This window comes from Octopus bimaculoides, chromosome 21 (genome assembly GCF_046866305.1).
Source record: "Octopus bimaculoides isolate indiv1 chromosome 21, ASM4686630v1, whole genome shotgun sequence".
Classification (NCBI taxonomy): Eukaryota; Metazoa; Mollusca; class Cephalopoda; order Octopoda; family Octopodidae; genus Octopus; species Octopus bimaculoides.
In genome coordinates, this window is record NC_142948.1 from 29,023,701 (window position 1) to 29,048,123 (window position 24,423).

The 24,423-nt window shown below is 38.1% G+C and overlaps 1 protein-coding gene across 4 annotated transcripts in view; it reads left to right on the forward strand.

Moving 5' to 3' along the window:
- Positions 1 to 24,423, forward strand: part of LOC149131544 (LIM domain transcription factor LMO4.2-like) — a 201,031-nt gene that overhangs the window by 128,727 nt on the left and 47,881 nt on the right. For all 4 annotated transcript variants that reach the window (XM_089338989.1, XM_089338987.1, XM_089338988.1 and 1 more), the window contains exon 3: positions 17,854 to 18,091. In XM_089338989.1, the coding sequence (XP_089195115.1) occupies positions 17,854 to 18,091 (238 nt within the window). The remainder of the gene's footprint in view (positions 1 to 17,853; positions 18,092 to 24,423) is intronic.

The window sequence follows — 24,423 nt, forward strand, 5'->3', positions numbered from 1 at the left end:
TAGAAGACACTTGCCCAAGATGCCACGCAGTGGGACTGAACCCGGAACCATGTGGTTGGTAAGCAAGCTACTTACAACACAGCCACTCCGACTTGTAAACTAATAGTAAATTAATCCTACGTCTCTTTATCAACTGGTTCCATAACGCAATATTTAAGCACCACCAGCGTGTCATTTTATTTTGAGAAGGTCGACATACTGTATAACATAGATACATAGTCTCGATATTATATCTCCATGGAATCTTATTGCTGCAATCGATCTAATAATGTTTTGAACAATTTAGAAGCACAAAATCTTTTTAGATTAACTTTTCTCATAGCGTACTACCCACGAAACGTGACTGGGTTAATTTCTGTCTTCAGTTAATTCTTAATCTTTCTACTTATCTCGTTTTTGCTTTATCATCTTTCGGTTATTCATTCTCTTCACTTTGAACCTTCATCCTGTTTCATAACAAGTATTGATGCTACAATAATGTGTGTTTTCAGCAAAACACCTTACAAAATGTCTGCTTCCGGGCTTAAGAAAACAGTACTAGGGTCGATTCATTCGACTAAGAATTCTTAATTCTTCGAGTAAACCATAAAAGATTAGCCGTTAAAACAACCAAAGATCCGCTTCCAATAAATTATATAACCATTTCTATTTAACATTGTCACTCAACACTTTTCAATAGAATTACTCAACTATAACATTTTGTATTTTTCTCTAATTTCCCAAATTTTCACCAGCTACCTTATTCAAAAAGTTACCGCCATCTCCTTTTAATACCCTTTATGCACTGATTTCCTTCCTTCCTTCCTTTCTTTCTTTCTTCTTATTAGTTTGTCGACAAGGTGTTACTCTTTAGTCTGTGTTGACCAGCAAGTCAATGACTCGGAATCTCATTTTCCCCCACACGCTTCATATTCTCGTCAACCCGTTCAATGGTTGTGTATCTCTCCATGGAATTCGTAATTCTTACACATGCTGTCGGTGTCTCTTTGGATGCAAAATCATTTTCTCTTTTACTCTCTCTATCCATTTTTCTATTGATCTCTCTATCACTTTCATCTCTTCCTCTCTCTCTCACATATATAAATATACACTCAAATACATGCAATTGTATCTTGTTCTTGCGCATGTGTACAGAAATCTCTTGCGTTACGGGAGAAAATGCGTGCCCCAAAAACTTCACTGATAATATTCCTTGAAATTAGCTATCACATGTTGATCTTTTGCAGGGATTCTCAACCATTTTTTATCCATGAACCCCATTGATTTCTATTTTATTCTGTTGGACCCCCGTAGCCATTTGATTTTTTTTAAAAACTAGTTTTATTAATACTTCTTTCAAAATTCCCATTTTGCTTTTCACACATCGTTTTATAATCGATTTAAAATGTTAGAGAGAAATCTATCTGTTTCTTTCAATACATACAAACAAATTTTTTTCTGGGACCCTTCAAATACTATTATGGGTCTTCAATTTACTATTTTATTACGTGGGCCTCGGTTGAGAACCACTGATCTATTGGCTGGAGCAAGGTTGTATTCTAAGAGATCTATTTCTGTTCTAGCATTATCAGAAAACTCGTTTAAGTTCACTAAGTGGCTTGCTGTGGAAACAATGCTTTGCTGTAAACATTGTGTTTGGTTTACTAACATTTTTAGTAATGCTCAGAAATGTTTATAAACCACTCTTTGGCAAAAGCTGTTGGACATCCATGTGTTCTTACTTGAACGTCAAACCAGAAATTAATTATTACACTTTGCGTAACCCTTGAAAGCTCTTGGATTTTTAGAGCGATACAGAAGTAGGTGGTGGCTTTGATTCCACATCCCTAACAGCATTTCCTCCCAGAAGAAGCCGCATGCGATTTTTGGAAGCTTTAAATTCTGGTGTTGATTTTTCTTCTTGAAGAACAAAAATCCTAGCAAGCAAGCAAACATGCGCTTTCACACAAGAGCAGAGTCATCGTCATTTTATGTCTGCTTTGGTGTTGTAGACTCCTTTTAGCGATCATTTCTTTTCAGCTGCTCACGATAATTAGCGCCAGCCTCCACATCAACACTGATGCCTCCATCAATCATTTTTATGCTGTGCAAATTCAAACGTTTCGAACCCAGCCTTTTACAAACCTGAAAGGTTTTCCTTGAACGCTTCATATTCCTCTCCCCCCCCTCTCTCTCTCTCTCTCTCTCTCTCTCTCTCTCGCTCCTGCTTCAACACACTTGGCTTTTTCCTCTCTCTAATTATCCTCGTGCTTATCGACACATGTCAAATCAGAGCCTTGATCCATACACCGAAGAGCTGTCCCGTTTTAAGCATCTCATAAGATCAATGAAAAACAACAAGGTCCGCGGAATTAACGAAATAACTTTTTAAGCCCCCATTCTGTTGTTCCGTACTGTTCTCACTGTAGACATTACAAGCTTTATAAGTCTTGCCAATGTGAGTGATTCCTTTTGTCTCCCGCATGAATCCTTTTTAAAACACCAACCTTTGATATCCAGTATAATCCTTTTATAGTTCTTTCTTCGCACTACCTCTTTCAGTTCCATATGATGGCTTTTTCCCAGACAACCTGGATTGTGGGTTAATCTAACAGCGCTGGTGATCAACAATAATCAGCTACAAATATCGAGTAAACAAATATAACCCCACCAGGAAAGAACAGTTTTTGTGTGACCCCAAAATTGTCTTATCCCTAAGGATGTAAGAATGGAAGTGAGATGAAAACACAAAAGAGCAAGGTGACAGGAAGTACTTTAGGAACGAAGAGTCTTTTATCTTTTACTTGTTTCAGTCCTTAGACTACTGTCATGCTGGGGCACCACCTTGAAGAATCTTTTACCGAACTGCTAAGTTACGGGAATGCAAATATACCAACACCGGTTGTCAAGCGGTGGTGGGACACACACGCACACATGAAGCTTGCTTGCCAACCACATGGTTCCGGGCTCATGCCCACTGCGTGGCACCTTGGGCAAGTGTCTTCTGCTATAGCCTCAGACCGACCAGAGCCTTGTGAGTGGATTTGCTAGTCGGAAACTGAAAGAAGCATATCGTATATATCTGTATATATATCTGTATATATATATATGTTTGTATTGGTCACTCCACCATCGCTTGACAACCGATGCTGGTGTGTTTACGTATCTTTAACTTCAGCAAAAGTGACCGATAGAATAAGTATTAGCCTTACAAAGAATAAGACCTGCAATCGATTCGTTCGACTTAAGACGGTGCTCCAGCATGGCCGCAGTCAAATGACTGAAACAAGTAAAAGAGTATGAATATATACATACACACACACACACACACACACACACACAGAGGAGCGGCTTCTTTCAGTTTCCGTCTACCAAGGCTTTGGTCGGCCAGAGTCTGTAACAAAAAACACTAGCCCATGGTTCCCCGAACCATGTGGCTACGAACAAGCTTCTTACCACACGCCCACGTCTGCACCTGTACAATATAGTCGTAAGCATTGATCTAGTTCAAAACAGGGGCACCAGTATTTTCTTAACGAAACACTTTGAAACTTGGGACACTGGTAGAATGTGTCATATAAAACATCTTTTTCTCTTAGTCTTCTTAAGAAAAAATATTATATTGCAATTTATTTTATGTTAAAGTTGTCGTATTTCTGTAATTTCAACCAATGACTGACGTCCATTCAGCCGGTAACAGTAAGTGCTGACTACGTAAACAAACGATTCTGGCGGTGATAAAATTATTATTTCCTTGTCAAAAAATGGCTGAAGCATATTGAGGGAAGGAGCAAGTCGGTTAGGGAAAACGAACACACGTGTGTTGCCTCTCTGCAAAATGTCAGAAGTAATGGAGATTAAAAACGCTTTACACCGCTTAAACTGCCAAAGGATTAACTGTAAACAGCTGAATACTTGTCAGTGATTGGTTGAAATTATCGAAATAAGACAATTTTTTACATGAAATAACTTCGAATACAAAAATTTTTTTCTGTTCTATAACACAATATAGATAAGTATACGAAGTTTGAAAGTCTTTCGGTACCAAAAACACTACATAAAACATAAATGAAAACTGGTGCCCCCGTTTTGAACTAGATCCGTAAACACTTCGTTCCTTGTTCCTCTAACTTGAGCCATAATACTCAACTCACACACACATACATATGTATGTGTATATCGTGACTATAGATTTTTATATTAACTACCTTGACCTGAGCTAAAAATGCTGAGATTCAGCTCTAAGCTAAGTCAGTGTAATTTTTTTAAAATGCTTAACATTTATTCGAGTTCACGTAAGGGCGAAATTACCGGTCGTATCCCGAAATTAGTGTCACACTTTACACTTTCCCTGCGTACCAAATCTTGTAACCTCGTAACGAGAGTAATGTATGCATGCATGCATGCATGTATGTAGGTATGTTTATATAAGTGTGAGTGCACTTGTGTTTACATTTAAGTATGTATGTGTATACGTACATACAGATACATATGTGTACATATGTATGTATACACATACATATGTGCGTCTATATTTGTATGTATGTTTATAAGCATGGTGTGTGTATATATATATATATATATGTGTGTGTGTGTGTATATATATGTATATATATATATACACACACACACACACACACACACACACACACACACACACACACACACACACACACACATATATATATATATATATATATATATATATATATAATTACTACCTTCTTTCCTGTGTGGCCACCTTCGCTGCTTACTTTCTGTATACTTTACGTGTGTGTGTGTGTAATTGAACAAATCATGATATGTCCCTCCCCCTCTTCCTCCAGCACCGATGTTCAAATTATATTTCTTCAATCTAATTATCTTCTCAAACATTTAATCCATCTAACTTTTGTGATGGTGTGCAAACCGTCCATCTTTCTTTCTCTCTCTCTCTCGCCAATCTACAATGGCATTAATACCGATAGCACTATCAGCAACTACCACAACAATAACCCTCCGACCAACACAACGGTAGCAGCAGCAACCCTCCCACCGAGCAGGCCTGTTGTTATAATTAATTAAACAGTTTGTTGATAACTTGAGCTGCTGTCCATTCTGAATCCTGTGTGCTTGTGTAATTATTATGTATGTTTGCGTGTATTTATATATATATATATATATATATATATATATATAACCGTAACCCTAACCCTGCCTTATCTTCGAAACGTCGAGTTAGAATAGAGGCAGCTGATGAATAATTCCAAGTGGCTATCTGTTTTCCTATGTGTTCGTTCCGTTGTCTGTAGTTCATTGTTCTAACGTCCTGTACCTTGATATGCATCTATATACACATGTAGATGAAAGTATATACATATATGTGTGTATACATGCATATATATATTTTTTGTATTATATATATATAATTACATACACGCGCACATGCACACATATATATATGAAACCGTAGGTATAGTAGTGACTAGGTTGGTTTTGATAGTAGAGGTAAGGGCAGATAATACAGATTGGTGAGTTAAAATACATTAAAGGTTGCTGTGACACACACACACACAGATATGTAATCACAACTTCTTCCACCTTCTTTTTTGTCTTTTCTTTTCTGTTTTCTGTTTTTTTTTATTTGTTTCTCGTTCTCGATATAAATATATTCGCTGCTTGTTTTTTAACCTATATTTTTTTTTGCTCCTCTCTCACCTTTTTTTTTATATATAATTAAACCACACACGTACACACGCACGCACGCACGAGCGCACTCACAAACACACGTGTAACGAAACCTTACACACGGTCACGTAAACGAACGAAACAAACAAGCTTTATATGATTCACTTACACCGATTCCTGTTTTATTTATTCCAACTCTCATTCATTCATTCTTTCATTCCTCGCACCCCCTCCCTTCTCTCTTTATCATATATTTCTATATACACTCCATTTCTCCGCCCCTCCCTCTCTCTCTCTCTCTGTTTTCCCATTTATTTTTCTTTCCCTCTTTCTCTCTCTCACTGCTCCTCAGCTTCCCTCTACCTTACGTGGGTACCTTCTCTTTCTCTAATTCTTTCTTTCCCTCCCTCTTTCTGTCTTGTCTCTTCCTTCTTCCCCTGTCTTTTCGTAGCCTCCTACTTCCCTCTTCGCTCTTTCAACCTACTCTCTCTCACTCTCTCTCTCTCCTTTATACCTTTCTCTCAGCTATCTCCTCGCTTTCGCTCTCCACATCTATCTCCCTCTCTGTCTCTTCTTCGATCTCTTCCTCACACTCTATTATCTTTCTACCATCTCCCGTTCTATCTTCGCTCTCTGCCTTCTCTTTTCAATCTTCGCTCTCTGCCTTCTGCTCCTCTCTGTCTTCGCTCTCTGACATATCTTCCTCTCTCTCTCTCTCTCTCTCTTTCTTCGCTCTGTGCCTTCACCTCTCTATCTACGCTTCCTGCTATCTATCTATCTATCTATCACTCTCTATCTTCGCTCACTGCATTCTCCCTCTCTCTATCTTCGCTCTCTGCCATCTCACTCCCTCTATCTTCGCTCTTTGCTATCTCACTCCCTCTATCTTCCCTTACTACCAACTCACTCCCCCCCTCTATCTTCGCTTTCTGACATCTCCCTCCCTCCCTCCCTCCCTATATCTTCGCTCTCCTCTCTCCCTCTCTGCACATAAACTCTGCTTCTCTTCTTGTTCCCGTTTCATTTTCAATTACACAAATCCTACAAAATAAATTAATGTCCTGTAAATGACACTCTAACCTTTTACAAAGATACAATTAATTCTATTCACCACCACCACCACCACCTCCTCTACTACTATTCGCCTCTCTCTCTTTCTCTCTGCCCCTTACTATCTCCTTTATTCTCCTCCTCCTCCTATCACCCACCCATTTATCGTCTGCTCCCTTCAATTCTCTCTCATTATCTACATCCCCCTCCCCTTTCTCGCACCTCAGTTCTTTCTTTCTTTCGCTCTTTTATTTATTTTTAATTTTTTTTTTTTTTGGTTCCCTTCGTTTTTCCGAGTTTTTTTTTCCTTTATATTATTTCTTTCTCCATTTATTCTATTTGTATGTGTGTGCCCTATATATATACATACATATCTATATATATATATATATGTAATTTCTATTGTATTGCTGTTGTATAGAAATAATAATAATATTAAAAACAGAACGGTTTAATATATATATATATATATATATATATATATATATATATATATATATAACATGTAATTTCTATTGTATTGCTGTTGTATAGAAATAATAATAATAAATAGAACGGTTTTATGTCTGAATTGACTGGTAAGGGAGACGTGATGTGAATTGTTTGTTGTGTAATCACAGACACCAACACATTTCTTTCTTTTCCGTTCATCAACTTCGTGGCCTCCCCACTTCGACTTACCTTCATCTCATAACTACCACCGCCTGACGGGCAAAAAACAAAGGGTGTACACTTCTACGTGATCTCCGAGTATGCTAGAAATAGCAGCCAGTTTTTCTCCCTGAAAAGTACTTATTTATCCCACCCGTATTCAAATAAAGAAAAGTGTATTGAATGTTACAGTTCTATTCACAAAATGTATCTGAGAACGAAATTAAAATAAAAATGAGGGGACAGGATGATCTCGACCGACCATTTTGATCAACGATCTATCTACTCGATCAAAACAGGTTTCTGGGGGGGGGGGGACTGTTCTATATCCTTTTCATGACTCACAACTATTAATTTTCAACACTGGTCAATGAGAAAGCAACTTATGTGATCGCTCGGCCAGCAAAAATAGCAGCCAAGCTGTCCTTTTAAACTAGGGAGAAAACATTAGATATTGAGGTGTATGAAGGTATGACACGTCCGGCTGGTACTCTTTCATAGCAGCCAAATCGACCTCCAAACCTAGCACCTCGAAAATTATCCTTTTAGGCACAAAAGCTAAAATTTCGCAGGGGTTGGTGTGTAGTAAGCCGGTTACATCGACTCCAGTACCAAACTGGTACCTATTTCATCGGCCCCGAAAGGATGAAAAGCAAAGTTGACCTCGGCGGATTTCGAAGACAAAGGCATGTACGTGTTCCTTCTGCCTCACAATTCCCTTTCGCTACCCTCGCCTTATAACCGCCCTTTTATGTCGTTGCTCGACCAACTAGAAGTGACAGCCTAATCTTACTAAGTTATATTTCTTTTATCTCTTTCACTTGTGTCAGTCATTTCACTGCGACCATACTGGAGCACCGCCTTTAGTCGAACAAATCGACCCCCAGGACTTATTCTTTGTAAGCCTAGTACTTATTCTATCGTTCTCTTTTGCCGAACCGGTCTGGTCGGAGTGGAGGGGGCACACAAATGCAGACACACACACACATATATATATGTGTGTGATGGCCTTCTTTCAGTTTGGTCGGTCCGAGACTATAGTAGAAGACACTTGCTCAAGGTGCCACGCAATGGGACTGAACCTAGAACCATGTGGTTGGGAAGCGAGCTCATTACCACACAGCCACTCCTGCGCCTATATATATATATATATATAATCAAAGCTGGACCTCTTCCTATCGAGAGTCCCAGATGAACCTACCTCGCGGCAGGAGGTGCAAATGAGAGTTGCTAAATCAAACTCCATTCTTCACCAAGTGCCACATATTGTAAGAGGCTCCCTGTAATAACAGTGTAGCAACACGGTGGTGCATCAGCATGGCCGCAGCTCTGAGCTGAAACTTTGAAATGAAATGAAATATATATATATATATATATATATAAGGGGATGTTTCTATGTGGCCTGCTTGTTTGTTGCACCTTGTTTACCATTTTTGTCCTTGTTCTTTTGCCACGTCATGTACCCAGTTATGTATCTATATGTACATGTGGATGAACGTATATACATACATGTACATATATATGCATATACTCATATATTGTTTATATATATATACATATATATATATATAAACTACCCTACCTTTTAAAAAGAAACAGTATTTTGTATAACGCAGTCCGCGTTACGTTAAGACGAGAGGGTCACGGCCGGAATGCATTTGATCATAACTTCGATTGTTCCAGTACTGACTCGAAGAGCTTAACGTAAGAAGCTACCGCTTTCGTATTTCAGCTTCGCAGCTTCCTTCTCCTTCTTCGTCACCCCTTCCCCTTAGTTCAACAACCTCAGTCTCCTACTTCTTCACTACCCTTACCTATAACTATCGCCCTCATCTAATTACAACTAACTCTCTGATATTGATCGCCGCCATCTTGTACCCAGCTCTTTTCTGCTGTTTTATTTTCCATTCCTATTCTCCTCTCATTTTTATCTCCGTTTTTTTTTTTCTTCTTTTGTTTTACTTATTCCTGTCATGTCTTCTAATTTTCTAAGGAAAGAGAATTTCCTGTTTCTACGTAAGGCCTTTGACCCCTCCCTCACACTTTTCTCTCTAATCTCTGTTTTTGCTCACTTTCCCCCTCTGTCGTTTTTTCTTTGTTTTTTCTTTCTAGTTTAAGGCTTTATTTTAGTTATTTAAAGCAGTTTAGCAGATGGAATAAACCTGCAATCTGCCAACGTTTGTGTGTGTGTATATGTTATTCAACTAATAATGGTTTCGTTGATTTTGGCAAGCATCAGACCTTAAGCAAGTTGATTTCAGTCTAATCTGCCCAAGGACAGCAAAACGGTACGCGACACAAAGCAACACAATGAATGACCCTTTTCCCCTACATAATCTAGGCGGAGTCCGCTTTACCTTTTAATTAATATGACACCATTTTTTCTCTCTTTTAATAGTTGGAAATAATAGGGAGGCCTCGTCAAGATAAGCATTATAAAGTAAAACGATATTAAGATGCATCTGTTTGCCTTCTGTTAAGTTTCACACTCGTTCGTTGTCTTATTCTTAAATCCCGACGGAGTTTTTCTCTCGTCGTATTCTTCCTTCTTCACGAATTTCACGGAGTGCTAGCGTTTCTGAGAAACTGTGGTCGATTCTGTTTCCTATTTTTTCTTTATTTTGTTTCTTTTTTCCGTTGAGAAGATTTAACACCTCATAATTCTTTTTCAGTGCCTTAGTGTTCGGATAATTCTTTTCTTCTTCTCGACTCTCTCATTCTGCAAAAGGCTTTTTTTTTAGCAGCTATTGTGACCTTACTAAATTCAAACACCAAGGCTTAGGCACCAGATTGTTACAAATTGTTTATCCAGTGTCTGTAAGGGAGTTTAAATTCTTTAAGGTGGGACTGATTGTGTTTATGCATTGAAACAAAATTTGATGCAGAGATGTGCCATCAAAATAATTTTCTTTCTGCCAGCCACTCTGCAAATTATATTTCATTTCCATTTTAGGGAAGTGCAGCGTAAGTTATGTTCAGCTGATGAGGTCATAACATTGCCGAAATATGTTCGAAGTTGTCAGCTGCTTTTACAGAAAATAAATAACAGTCATTGAGCATTGTGTGTGTTTCGTTGTTGTAACAACGATTTTGACGCCTACGTAGTTATTGGCTGTGACAATAATGTGTTGAAGTTTCGAATCTGTAATTCCTTTCCGATGTCAGTTTTCACACCTTGAATAGAAAAGAACCACCAAAGAAACTGCGTTAAGAACTGCTTGCTGTATTTGTAAAGGTTGTCCTTTAGATTTATGCAGTGAAGACGAGTCTATGGTTATTTAGCAGTGCAGCACTTAAAAAATATACATAGATATGCGTGACAAACACATGCCTCAGATGTACGTAAAATTCAACAATCAATTAGTGTGTTTTTTTGTTTTTAAAGATGAATGCGTTGACAGTGACTTCGAAGTTGTGATAGTCAAATAAATGCGCACACAAACATTTATTCATTCTTGTATCCTTTTATTTTTATTTTCCTCTGTGAGCAAAGCTCAAGGCCATGAAATAAGCACTGCCTTAACGAGTTAAATTGCATGATTTCATTATTGAGTTACTTTGTGAAGTTAATTCCGTTTCGGTTCTCTGAAATACGAAACGATCTTTATTTAATGCTCCCTATTTATAGTCGTGAGGCTTGGGTATTGTTTGGGGTCCTTTTGGTTCCAAGGCGTTTTATAGGGCTATGGGTTATCATTGGTTGGATTTCGTAGCCAATCATGCCCGTCGCTAAGAGATTGCACTGGACGGTACTGCCCCCCCCCCACTTCTCTATTCAATGGTGCACGCTCATATTTCCAGTGATTCACTTATTTCGAAACTTACATGTTAGTACCCATTCAGAACATTCTAAAGCACCCCCAGGCATAAAACCTGGCGATGGGCCCGTGTCTAGCCAACGAGTCTAATTCGAAACTGGGATGCGTCCTGTTACTTGTATCATTCAGGAGCGCCAGCTCGGACTGTTTGGCCGTGTTGTTTGATTTTCCAAGCTAGACCCTGCTTATCTTGTTCTCTTCACTGAGGACCCTGTTGGGTTGAGGCATGTGTTGGTCGACCACACATACCACATGGTCACTGCAGATGAGGAAGTATGTCGTGGGGATGCGGACTGACTAGGACACGACGGGTCGCCGGGAGGACCTGAGAATACACCGACAAATGGCGAATGCAGGTAACGCAATGCATCGGCGCATGCGCCATCATTTGATCTGACCTGACCTCCCTACATTGGTCAATTACCAGTTTTCAATATAGTGTCACGTACAAGCTTTTGTTTTTATGCTCTCTGTATGTGTTCCGTCAATCATTGTGATGTTAGTAGATTTGACAAGGAGGGTAGCGAACAGAGCTATTCTGCGAGCGTAATTCCTGGTCTCAAGAATTTCACTCTCGACACAGTGCATCACCTGCTAGTTACCACGGTCGTCTTTGACAATCATTAAGGGAAGAGTCGACCTCGGTGGAATTTGAACTCAGAACATAAAGACAGATGAAATACCGCTAAACATATCGCCCGGCGTGCTAACGTTTCTGCCAGCTCCCCGCCTTTCCTTTATATCATATTGCTGTCTTGAAGAAGGACACTTTAGATAATGTGGTTCTGATTTCACTGTGATATGAGAATGACGAGATGGTCACGGTTTGATCGTCTTTACTGACTAGCGCACTTGTTAGAGTTGAATCTGGGGCTAAATAACAAAAGTAAGATAGAAAACTCCCAGCAGTATCAACAACCAAATCTTCAAACCATCCCCTACTATGCTCCGAACGGAACCAGGAGACATATTTCTCAGTGTACAAGACAAACGAGGTGGTCACTACTGGAATGTCAGGTCTTCTTTCATTAGGAATGGCTTGTTTGTTGGCACTCCGTCGCTTGCGACGTCGAGGGTTCCAGTTGGTCCGATCAACGAAACAGCCTGCTCGTGAAATTAACGTGCAAGTGGTTGAGCATTCCACAGACACGTGTAGCCTTTACGTAGTTCTCGGGGATATTCAGCGTGACACAGAGTATGACAAGGCTGACCCTTTGAATTACAGGCACAACAGAAACAGAAAGTAAAAGTGAGAGAAAGTTGTGATGAAAGAGTACAGCAGGGTTCGCCACCATCCCCTGCCGGAGCCTCTTGGAACTTTAGGTGTTTTCGCTCAATAAACACTCACAACGCCCTGTCTGGGAATCGAAACCACGATCCTATGACCGCGAGTCCGCTGCCCTAACCACTGGGCCATTGCACCTTCATATATATATATATATTGCCATATGCCATTGCGCCTCCACAGGAATGGCTTGAAGGTAAAGCATAAAACAACATCGACAGACCCGTCATAAATGTCTCGAATTGCGGATGGCTTGTATTCGGAAAATACTGGCAACCAAGCTAATCCTTTTTGTGTGAGATTTATATCGAGTGATATGAATGTTATTAAATGGAGACTAACCGCTTACAATCCAAAGTGCAGCTTCGTGTGTTGTGTGTACACATAAATGATACACACATGTAATATAATTAATTTTTACACACACACACACATATTCTTTTACACGCGCTCTCTTTCTAACACACGTGCGCGCGAGAATCGCTACTTAGTCTAATTGTTTCTTATCTGGAATATTGCACTGAATAAATGGACATTGGGATTTGAATGTATTAGTCTATACTGCCAGCCTCTGTGTGCGTGTGTTTAATTAAGGACAGTCAGACACTGGAATTCAGTTATAATTCTCTAAGAACAGCTTCAAGCAATGATTATTAAATGAGACTAATTTTACGGAGAATCGGATAGAGTAAACCATCTTGTGTCATTGTGTTTATCTTGTGAGAGAGACGGCTTTCTATTTCGTGCAGGTTTCTATCAACGTAAGGAGAGAGAGAGGCGATACAAATTAGCTTATGGTCCCCTGATATACACATCTATCATTTTTCCTTTCGATGTATCAAATCAGCTTCGACTGGACTAACTGTATGACTCCTTACTTTTTCTCGCTCTTCACGTTTTACTCTGTGTGTGTGTGTGTGTGCTGTTTATTATCCATTCCATTACCAATAAACCACTAAATGTTATGTTACTGCTCCTTCTTGTTATACTGCTGTTATTTGCTGCTACGACCACTGTCGCTGTTTATCGATCTTTTCTTGGCCGCTGAACATACACACACACACACACGTTATCCAGTATGAGTGTGTGCATTCAATTTCTGTAAGAGCTTTTGATTTAACACCTTCCCCCCCCCCGCCTCCCATCGTCGCCTGTGAATACACTTTTCCTCCTCGTCATAAAGGTAATATGTGTGTGTGTACGCGCGCGTATAATATATATGTATATATATATATATATATATATATATGTATATATATATATATATACAATTGCATCGTGGAAGGTATTTATAAGCCATTTAAAATACACAAAAGCCGTCAGATTCACTTCAACATTTAAATTTAATTTGTCAAAATATTTCCGTCGCTTTGAAACCGCGACCTGTTCACTGACAAAATTCTGTTTTATATATATATATATAACAAATAATAAATGAGTATATGCATATATACGTACAAGTATGTACATATCTGGGTACAGGACATTGCAAACAAAACGTAGACAAAAAAATAATAATAGCCAGAGTACAGAAAACACACAGGCCACATAGAGAACATTTTCCTTCATCAGCTGCCCCCATTCTAACACAAGGCGTTTCGAAGAGTGATATATGTATATAAATATTAGTTATAGAATAAAAAGACTGGGTTAACGACCCAACATATCACACCACCTCCATGAACATATATAAGAAATACAACATAATCCGTCAAACATTAGGAATAAGAAGTCCTTTTTATTCTATAACTAATATTTTACTCTTGTTTCAATTATTCTGAGCACTTCTCCTTGCAGCCCTGTATAAAAATCTATTGGTTTCCTAATAAGAAACCATTAATATTATATATATTTATATATATATACACACAAACATACACATACGTGTGTGTGCAGGAGAGAGAGAGAGGCGTATTCTCGCGCGCGCACTCACTCATAGTTATCCGAATTGTCAGGTTACACGTGTTGTAAACATGAGTGCGTCACACACACCATGGGCAGATAACTCTTGCGAGCATTGGATCCCGTTTTCTTGTTTACATATTCTTTCTCTCGCCGTCACATTCACTTTCTCTTCCTCTATCCCTCTACCACCCCTCTCTCTCTCCCTCCCCCTCTCTCTCTTTCTCTCTCTCCCTCCTCCTCTCTCTTTCTCTCTCTCCCTCTACCCCTCCCTCTTTCTCTCTCTGAACAAATGTGATGGAAATAAGCTTCGAAAACTCATTAATATAAACGACCCAGCTAGGTTAACTTCTACACGGACAATCCATTGATATAGCAGCCGTATCTCTTAAACCATTATTACTCTCTTAATATAGAAATATAATATAATATGATATAATATAATTATAATATAATATAACGTTTGTGGTGTGGTGTGTGGTTAAAAAAAAATACAAAGCTAGTCACGGGATTTTGTGCTCGGCCAGGGCCTAAACAAACAGCATGTGGCTTTTATTATGATTTAATGAAAAGAAAGGAATTTCTGATGATTGTCCTACAGGGACATCTGTAGAAATAGCAGAGATGTTCACTTTTGATATATTTATTTTCGTTCTCTGCATCCTGAGTTCTAATTTCTAATGCTATTGGTATGCACTTAGCTAATAATATTCGTTACAAGTAACAAATAAACCATTGTGGTCGTTGAACCTGCTAGAAGAAGCTAAATCTTCTTTTTAAATCACATCTATAGGTTATTAAAAATAAAAAAGGAAAAAACAAAAGCAAGATGCGTTGGATAGTGTAGAATGGTTTATATAGTAACAGAACAAAATATGGAGCAGTGGTCGTTGTTTGAATGTCTTTTCACCCTTTGCCAAATAACGAAAAGAAGTCAATAAAGGATCCGTTATCTAGTCGCTCGGTCTGCTAGATATAGTAGCCAAATCTCCCTCAGATCAAACCTGTTTCATCTGGTAGACTTGTGTGAGCGCAGGGAAATAAAATAAAAAACTATTTGGCTGTCTTACGTTGTGTATTCAAATCCCTTCGATTTTTACTTTCCTTCATCTTTCTGAGTTCGATTAAATAAAGTACTTGTCACATATTGTGGTCGATTTACTTACTATCTCTATAATGCATAAATCTTTTAAAAAATTCTGATCGTAATTATAATAGAAGACATAAGGGCATGTCAAATACTTAGGTTGAATAAATGTAGGGGGCATCGCTGTTCACGGTATGGTTTCTCAGCACTGATTTAAGGCTCAGTAAGTCCCGGCCTGGGACTAAACCACCCTTACACAATTCTATTTATCTATTCATTCATTTATTTATTTATTTATTTATCATGGAGTAAGCTTCGAAAAACTCATCAAACAAATTTTCCTTGTTTCTCTTTGCCTTCCTTCTGTCACCCTCGGCCTACCATAACACCTTTCCTTCCTTCCTTACTCTCCGCTTGTCTACATCTCACCTCCATCGCCCTGCATCTCACCTCTTTCTCAATTATTCTTGTAGAAACACAAACCTGCTCGCTTACTCAACCACACACACACACACACACACACACACACACACACACACACACACACACTCACTTAGTCGCGCGTATTCTCTCTCTCTTTCTCTCTTACAGTTGCACACTTTCTTCTTATCTCTCATATCCACACGCACAGACTTCGGTTGGCTCACAGTGACATGATGGCAAGAAAATTAACAGGAAACGAGTGTAAAAGGGCTTAGTAGAGAGGAGAGGATTGATTGGGGGAGAGAAAGGGGCTTCAGGAACAGAGAAGGGTGAGCTCCTTCGTTTCTTGTTCCCCCTTTTCTCCTCCTCTCCGCATTTGCCATCACCGCCACCACTATCTTTCGCCATCAAATGTATTTTCTATTTTCAAATGGGATTTACTTGGAGGATGGGGTCAGAAGGAAATATTTAATTAAACCTTTATTACTTTGTAGCTCTGTCTAGCTCTCACTTGTGTGTGTGTGTGTGTCTGTGTAGTATTCTTTTTTATTGATATTTGTTTAGCTTTGCTGTGTGTGTGTATGCGTGTGTCGTTGTTGTACTTGTATGGTTTTATTATTGTTACTACTGTTTAATTCGTTTGTATATGTGTAATGTATAATTTTACCCCTTCGTCTCTCCTCCTCCTTCACCGATAACATTTCTGTTCGGATAAGTGGGAGGGGAAGTTAATTAAATGAAATGAAGACAAACTTTTAATACAACCGAGAGTGAAATGAAATCAATATTGACCATACGAACAACAACAGTAGTAGTAGTAGTAGCAGTGTGTGTGTATGTATGTATGTATATACAAGTAAGGTTGATTTTCCAGAGTATGTGTGTATGTGTAAATAAAATATATTGGCCGTTTTCATATGGTCTTTCTGTCAGATGGAGATAAATTTTCTGATTTCTTTCCCCCGTCTCTCTCTCTGTCTTTCCCCCCTCTCGCCTTCTTTGTTTCTCCATTTTTCTCTCTTTCCCCCCCTCTCTCTCTCTCTCACTATAACTCATGTCGTCCTTTCATGTAATCTTCGCTTATACGATCGTAATTTAAACTATTGTGACCTCAGTCCAGAGCGAGCCAACTTTTATAACAAATATTCTCTTTCTCACGCGCGTGCGCGCGCGCGCACACACACACACACTCTCTCTTTCTCTCTCTCTCTCTCTCTCTCACACACACACATGATGTGAGACTAGTGGACAACGACATGTTTGGAAGACAGGAAAAAAAAAAACAATGTGGACACGCTCTCCCCTCATCAGTTATTTGCTAAAAATCACCACAATTTCGACTCTTATACACACACACACACACACACACACACACACACACACACACACACACACACACACACGCACAACGCGGCGAGCTGGCAGAAACGTTAGCACGCCGGGCGAAATGCTTAGCGGTATTTCGTCTGCCGCTACGTTCTGAGTTCAAATTCCGCCGAGGTCGACTTTGCCTTTCATCCTTTCGGGGTCGATTAAATAAGTACCAGTTACGCACTGGGGTCGATGTAATCGACTTAATCCGTTTGTCTGTCCTTGTTTGTCGCCTCTCTATGTAGCCCCTTGTGGGTAGTAAAAAAATAACACATACATACACGGTATATTCTGTGTCGGGGAAATAATATAAAGAGTTCATATTTTTTGCTGCGAAAAACAAACTCTATATCATTTCTAGCTGATCTCTTCACAACCGAAGTGCATTCACTTAGTCAATATAATCTCTCTCTCTCCCCCTTTATCTCTCTCTCTCTCTTTTACATTCTTTTGCTAAACCCAAGATTTAATCTTTATATTCTGTTGTGGATTAAATATAAACAAATATGTTTCTATGTTCTCTTAAACTTTAATGAATTCTACATGTTCAAATTTTCATGCATTTTATTTATTTATCTGTTTTACCTATTTATATTTCTCCTTCTTTCGTTACTTTCCAGAATGTTCGGTCCTGGAGGTTCCTGTGCATCGTGTGGGCTGAGTATTCCTGCCACAGAACTAGTGATGCGCGTTCAAGGGAATGTATACCATATCAAATGTTTCACCTGCGTCACATGCCACCACCAACTCAATCCCGGCGAACGCTTTAGCTTAGTAAATGGAAGCTTGCTCTGTGAACAAGATTATCCAAAAGTTTTGCGTGGACATGTTCAGGTACCTGCCCGGTCGACTCATAAGGTATGGACTGTACAACAAGCTCGACCTATTTGCCCCAAAAATTAGAAATTAGTCATTGTATTATGAAAGGAAAACCATTTTTATTTTGTATTTTATTTTCATTTAAATTTTTTTTTAATATATATATATATATATATATATATATATATATATTTTGTTGTTGTACTTGGGGATGGTCATATTGCCAGTTTAGCCAATAAAAACACACGCACTGTATATTTGGTGTTAATTTTTTTTTTTTTTTTTCAGCTTTATATTACATTAATCTTAATCTTAATCTTAATCTTATTTCGGCCAGAGTTCTTTCGTCACACTTCTGTGACCTCATCAGTGGTCCTTTGTTTCCTTCTTTCTTATGTGTGTCTCACCTTGCTAACTAACAGCCATTTTGTATAACACCAAATATACAGTGCGTGTGTTTTTATTGGCTAAACTGGCAATATGACCATCCCCAAGTACAACAACATCTGTTTCAACACACGATTTCACATAAAAAATCTTGCAAAACAAATATGTATATATATTTTGTTTTTGTTTTTTGTTTTTTGGGTTTTTTTAAAATTTCTTATCAGGGGAGGAAAAAGTACTCGGAAAAAAAAAAGAATTAAAATCATTTTGAACATACAGTTTTTTTTTGGGGTTTTCTTTTTTTCATTTTATATACATACATACAAACATCTATATATATATATATATATAAATATATCTATTTTTCATTGATGTTTTTTTTTTCCTTTTTGCCACACCTAAAATTCTCACTTTTTTCCTCTTGTCTATACTTCAGATAAACACACACACACATATATATATACAATTATGCTTTCATTATAATTTCTTACTGCTTTCATATTCCATCTTTGTATCTCCTCCCACATACTTGTACATACATACATACGTATATATACATACATATATATATTTATGAACTCTTTCTCGGGGTGAACTGCATTATTCTCTGTATATACAGTCCCATTCAACACTATCTTGCATCCCTTCAGCATAGCTCATGTACAACCTCTCTCTTCCATTACAATCAACAACAAAAAATATCAAGCCAGTGACTGAATTTGTTTGTTGTGTGTCTCATAGCAACCAAATTTCCCTCTTCTTGATTTCCTCATGAACATCTCCAAGAACGAACAACATGCTCTGCGCTATAAACCCTCTCATTACATCGAACATCTCTGCTCATCACACTGCTCACTCAGGACTGACCTAGGGTTGTAATGGAGTGAGCTGCAAAGAGAACCATCAGTGTTTCGCTTGTGGTTTGCAAAGTTTTGTTGTCTTGTATTTCCAACAGCCTTACTCACACTACAAGATTTCTGAACCAGCCAGCTACTCCTTGATACCTTCATCTGCTAGAAATAAGTCATATTCCCCTATCACATTCAGAACTATCATTTAAATCTCACCTAAGAATACATTTGCTAACATAGTTTTAGATATCTCCAGAAATGTTGGGTGCTGTCATTTGATATCCTCTTGGGGTGACCAGCATATTTAATACCATGGTAGCAGCTTTTGTATAGATGCCTGTCTGTCTTGAAGTCTCATATCTCTGTTCCTCCTTATTTCAAATTGGAACTGGTTTACCTTGGCCACCCTTTATTTCTGACTTTGGAAACGGCATCAAAGCTTCATCTTTTACATCTCAGACCTAGTAAAACATTAACCTTTTAGTGTTCACATTATTCTGCCATAATTAATGCTTTTTTATCCACATTGTTTTGAACTAATCATGCATTAACTCGTAGCTATGAGATTTTGATGAGGTAGCTGTTAATTTTTAAAACGATATTGTAGTGTTGGTGTGAGAGACCAGATCTGACCAGTTTGAACATAGAATAGGCAGAATACTTTTGGCCGGATATGGCCGGTTTAAATGCTAAAGGGTTAAGGTCTTAACGTATTTCTGAGAAGATCTTTTTTAATAAAAGCTGAGAATGATCATCATTGGAATTCTGTTTATAAAGGTCTGGTTGACTCAGTGTTGACCTGGGGCTAAAGAGTAACAGCAAGCATAAGATTCATAACAGTGTGATGGCTACAGGGAAGGGTTGGACAGGTTGTGGTGGTGGTGGTGTTGGTGGTAGTGATGGCTCTTGTGATTAATTTGGGACATTTTCTTTCACCACATTCAAACATGTGTGTGTGTGTATATATATATATATATATATGTTTGTGTGTGTGTGTGTGATAATTAATTAGTTGGTAATTAAGCAAATATAGATCAATGAACGTTTGTGTAATTTAAAACTGTGATGCATGGATACTGATGAAACAAAAATATATCAAAAATAATTAAAAAAAAAAGGGAAACCTTGTTAATTTTCTTTGCTGTAATGCCACCCCTCCCTGTATCTTTCTGTCAATATTAATTTTGTATGTACATGTATGTGAACTGTTCACACATACACACACACAGACACACACACACACACACACATTCATACACATATACTAACTATACATACAAGGGGGTGCTGGAAAGTTCCTCCCTTCAAGGGTGTCACCAAAGGCCAGGTTGGAGGCCCAGCTTTCCGAGGTCTTTTACAGAGCTTAGGAAAACCGAAGGACCTCTGCATTTAGTATGTGAATCTGAGAGGGGAACATGCTGAATAAAATCATAATTAAACAATCCTCCTGTATTTTCTTTTACCCAAAGCCAGGAACTTTCCAGTACTCCCTCGTACGTATATATTTATACGTCCGATATATATGGATAGTAGAAGTGATAGAATCGTTGGATAACATGGCTTTGTGGCATTTGGTTACATTGTTGAGTTCAGATCCAGTCTGGTCCACTTAGTCTTTCTCATCTTTCAATGTTGAATACAAATTGTACAAAACCGTGATGCAGTCAACTAAAAGGCAGTGCTAAACACAAACACATACACACGATCTGTTTTAGTAAAGAAAAAAAAAGTGCTCAATATTATGTTGGATGTAGAGTTGGACCTGTGGGTTCATTCACTGGGTTCTCCACTAGACTGTTATGAACCATGGAGCAATATATTTCCTGGCTCAGAGTTGTCGATGTTGGATTGAGAGGTTGTTTAAACAAAACAGCATTTGTGGAAGTACAAATCTCTGTTTATACCTCACATACATACATTAACATATAAGTGTCTTCATATATATATACATATATATATATCATCATCATCGTCTCAAGTCCGTTTCCTATGCTAGCATGGGTTGGACGGTTCGACTGGGGTCTGGGAAGCCAGGGGCCTGCACCAGGCTCATACACACACACACACACACACACACATATATATATATATATATATATATATATATATATACATATACATAGACACACATTTATATATATATATATATATATATATATATATATATACATACTCGTGTTGAATTCTATCTCTCTGATTTGCTCCAACTAATGTGTTTGTGTATACACTTATACACCCATACATACATGCATACATTTAAGCAATTTACAAACTACACAAGAATATATGAAATAAATATTTTGCATTTATGGAGATATTCATGCATTTTATTACGTTTTTTTGTTTTTTTTTCGTTAATTCTCCATATTGTGAATTAATGCCTTTGAAAATCATTTTGTGTGATAGAATTTTTTTTTTCATGTACTTTTGGTTTTTATTTTTTATTTATTTAATTTTTTGTGGTGGATGGCTTGGTTGGTAAGTCTACCAATAGAAAACACTTGACTGACTTTGGTAACGTGTCCGTCCTGAGGAAGGCATGAATGTTGCCACTCAATATTTACCCCAGCCCTCAAAATACTTCACAGAAAGCATTTTACTCAAACATGTTCAGTTTTAAGAACTTCCTATCTCTTTCTTATTTTCAGTGCTGGCTATCATATTTTACATGTTCTCTTACCACATGATAAACTTTAAGCAGATTCTGCAGTAAATATTCCAGTTGTTTGTAAAAGGAAATTATTTTCTCAGACAGTCCTGGGTTGAGGATAAACGGAAACCTCAGGCAGAATTTATATCACACCGAACGTGACAAAACTTGCCTTTTTTGGTAGTGCCTACGCAGTTTCCATGTGGTTGAGTTAATTGAAGATACATGCTCAAGGGGCTACTCAGTAACATCAAGTTCTGTACCCTCATGAGTGTCAAGTGGACTAATTAACAAATTACCATACATAGATCTTACACAGACATGCACATCTCACACATGCCAGGGCTGGTTTTAGGCCACTTAGGTTTGTTCAAATTGGGCCCTGCGCACACGTTCGAGTGGAGGACCTTTAGTACATCACTGTGGCTAATGGTGGAGCCTCAAGCCCCCTATGCTTTTTGGCTGGGACTGGTGTCCTCCATGAAGCATAGAATCTCAATCTTCACTTCTTGTAGAGTAGTGGGGCCCTCTAACAAGTGTCTTATTTGTCCAACATTTCCTAGTGCCAGCCCTACACAAATATTTGCCTGTACACACTCACTCTCATATATGCATGCACACACATACACACACACACGGTGAGCTGGCAGAAACGTCAGCACGCCGGGCGAAATGCTTAGCGGTATTTCGTCTGCCGCTACGTTCTGAGTTCAAATTCCGCCGAGTTCGACTTTACCTTTCATCCTTTCGGGGTCGATTAAACAAGTACCAGTTACGCACTGGGGTCGATGTAATCGACTTAATCCCTTTGTCTGTCCTTGTTTGTCCCCTCTGTATGTAGCCCCTTGTGGGTAGTAAAAAAATAACACACACACACGCATACATATATATACACATATTTGCCTGTATGCATTCACTCCCGTACCCACAAACACTCATTCTGTATTCTACTACGAGTCGTTACCTACCTGTACAAACTCCCTCATTTCTGTGACCCCTGTATAATCTCCTGGCTTGGCTGACTTCCCTGTGTGTACATATGCTGGGGGTCTGGATAAATAGCGAACTTCAAACTCTGATTTGCAAGACCCTGTTGAAATGTGACTGAACGACCCCCAACGCCCTATTTCCCCTGTATATATACATAACAGCAACTACAATTACACCCCTCCATATGATTTCACCCCCATCTCTTTTGGGGTTTTTTTTTTTTTGTTATTTGTAAATAAGTCGTATTTACTGTATGTAGATACTTCAATTTTTATTGCTACCCATCCCCCACCTCTCCCTCCCCCCAAGCCTGTTGATTGCTTTAGTGCAGAATCATAAAGTAATCATTTTTTTTCAAGTTTTTTCCTTTTTTTTTTTTTTTCTCTTGTTCATCGTAGGACTTTCATTCTTTCAACCATCCATCTCAGTAGAAACTACATACATACATACATACAATTAACTCACAGCAACATCTACACACTCATTCGTTATGTACACCTGTGTGTACAGTAACGTAGCAACAACCTTGTGTCTATATACATACATTCACACAAACATTCTTTTTTTTTTTTTAATACCTTGTTGTCATATGAAACATGTGTTTCCTATATCACCAGAAGCCCATATACCCCTAGTTGTAGCTATACACACTCATAGGCACACACACACACACACACACACACACACACACATATATATATATATATATATAATATATAATTTTAGAGAAAAGAACCAAAGTTCATGAACTCATCCATGAAAATCCAGTCACATAGAAAAAATTAATAAGTAAATACACGATAAATAAGTATAATAAAATACAAACTAAAAATCATAAAATAATGATAATAATAATAATAATGATAATATATATATATATTCCTATGTCATACATATGTATATATACACACATAACACATATACATATACACAGCATCTATTTATTATTTTTTTTTTGTAATTTTCATTTTTCTACGAATGCCTTGTGGTCTTGGTTTTAATTACACCTTTTCTTTTTTTTTTTTGTTTTAGTTTCATTCACCATTTATTACTATCATTAATTAAGGCAATGAGCTGGCAGAACGGTTTCCACATCGAACGAAATTCTTAGAGGTATTTCGCCCATCGTTATGTTCTGAGTTGAAATTCCGCCAGGGTCGACTTTGCCTTTCATCCTATCGGGGTTGATGAAATAAGTACCAGTTACACGCTGGGGATCAATGAAATCAACTAGCCCCCTTCCCCAAAATGTCAGGCCTTGTGCCTATAGTAGAAAGGATTATTATTGTTATTATCATTATTAAAAAGGTGGCATTCTGCGGAAGATCGTTAGCACACCAGGCAAAATGTTTAGTGGTATTTCATCTGTCTTTATGCTCTGAGTTCAAATTCCACTAAGGCCAGGTTTGCTTTTCATCCTTTTGGGGTGAATAAAATAAGTACCAGTTAGGATTCATTTAATCAGAGTATCCACTAAAATACTGAGGATATAT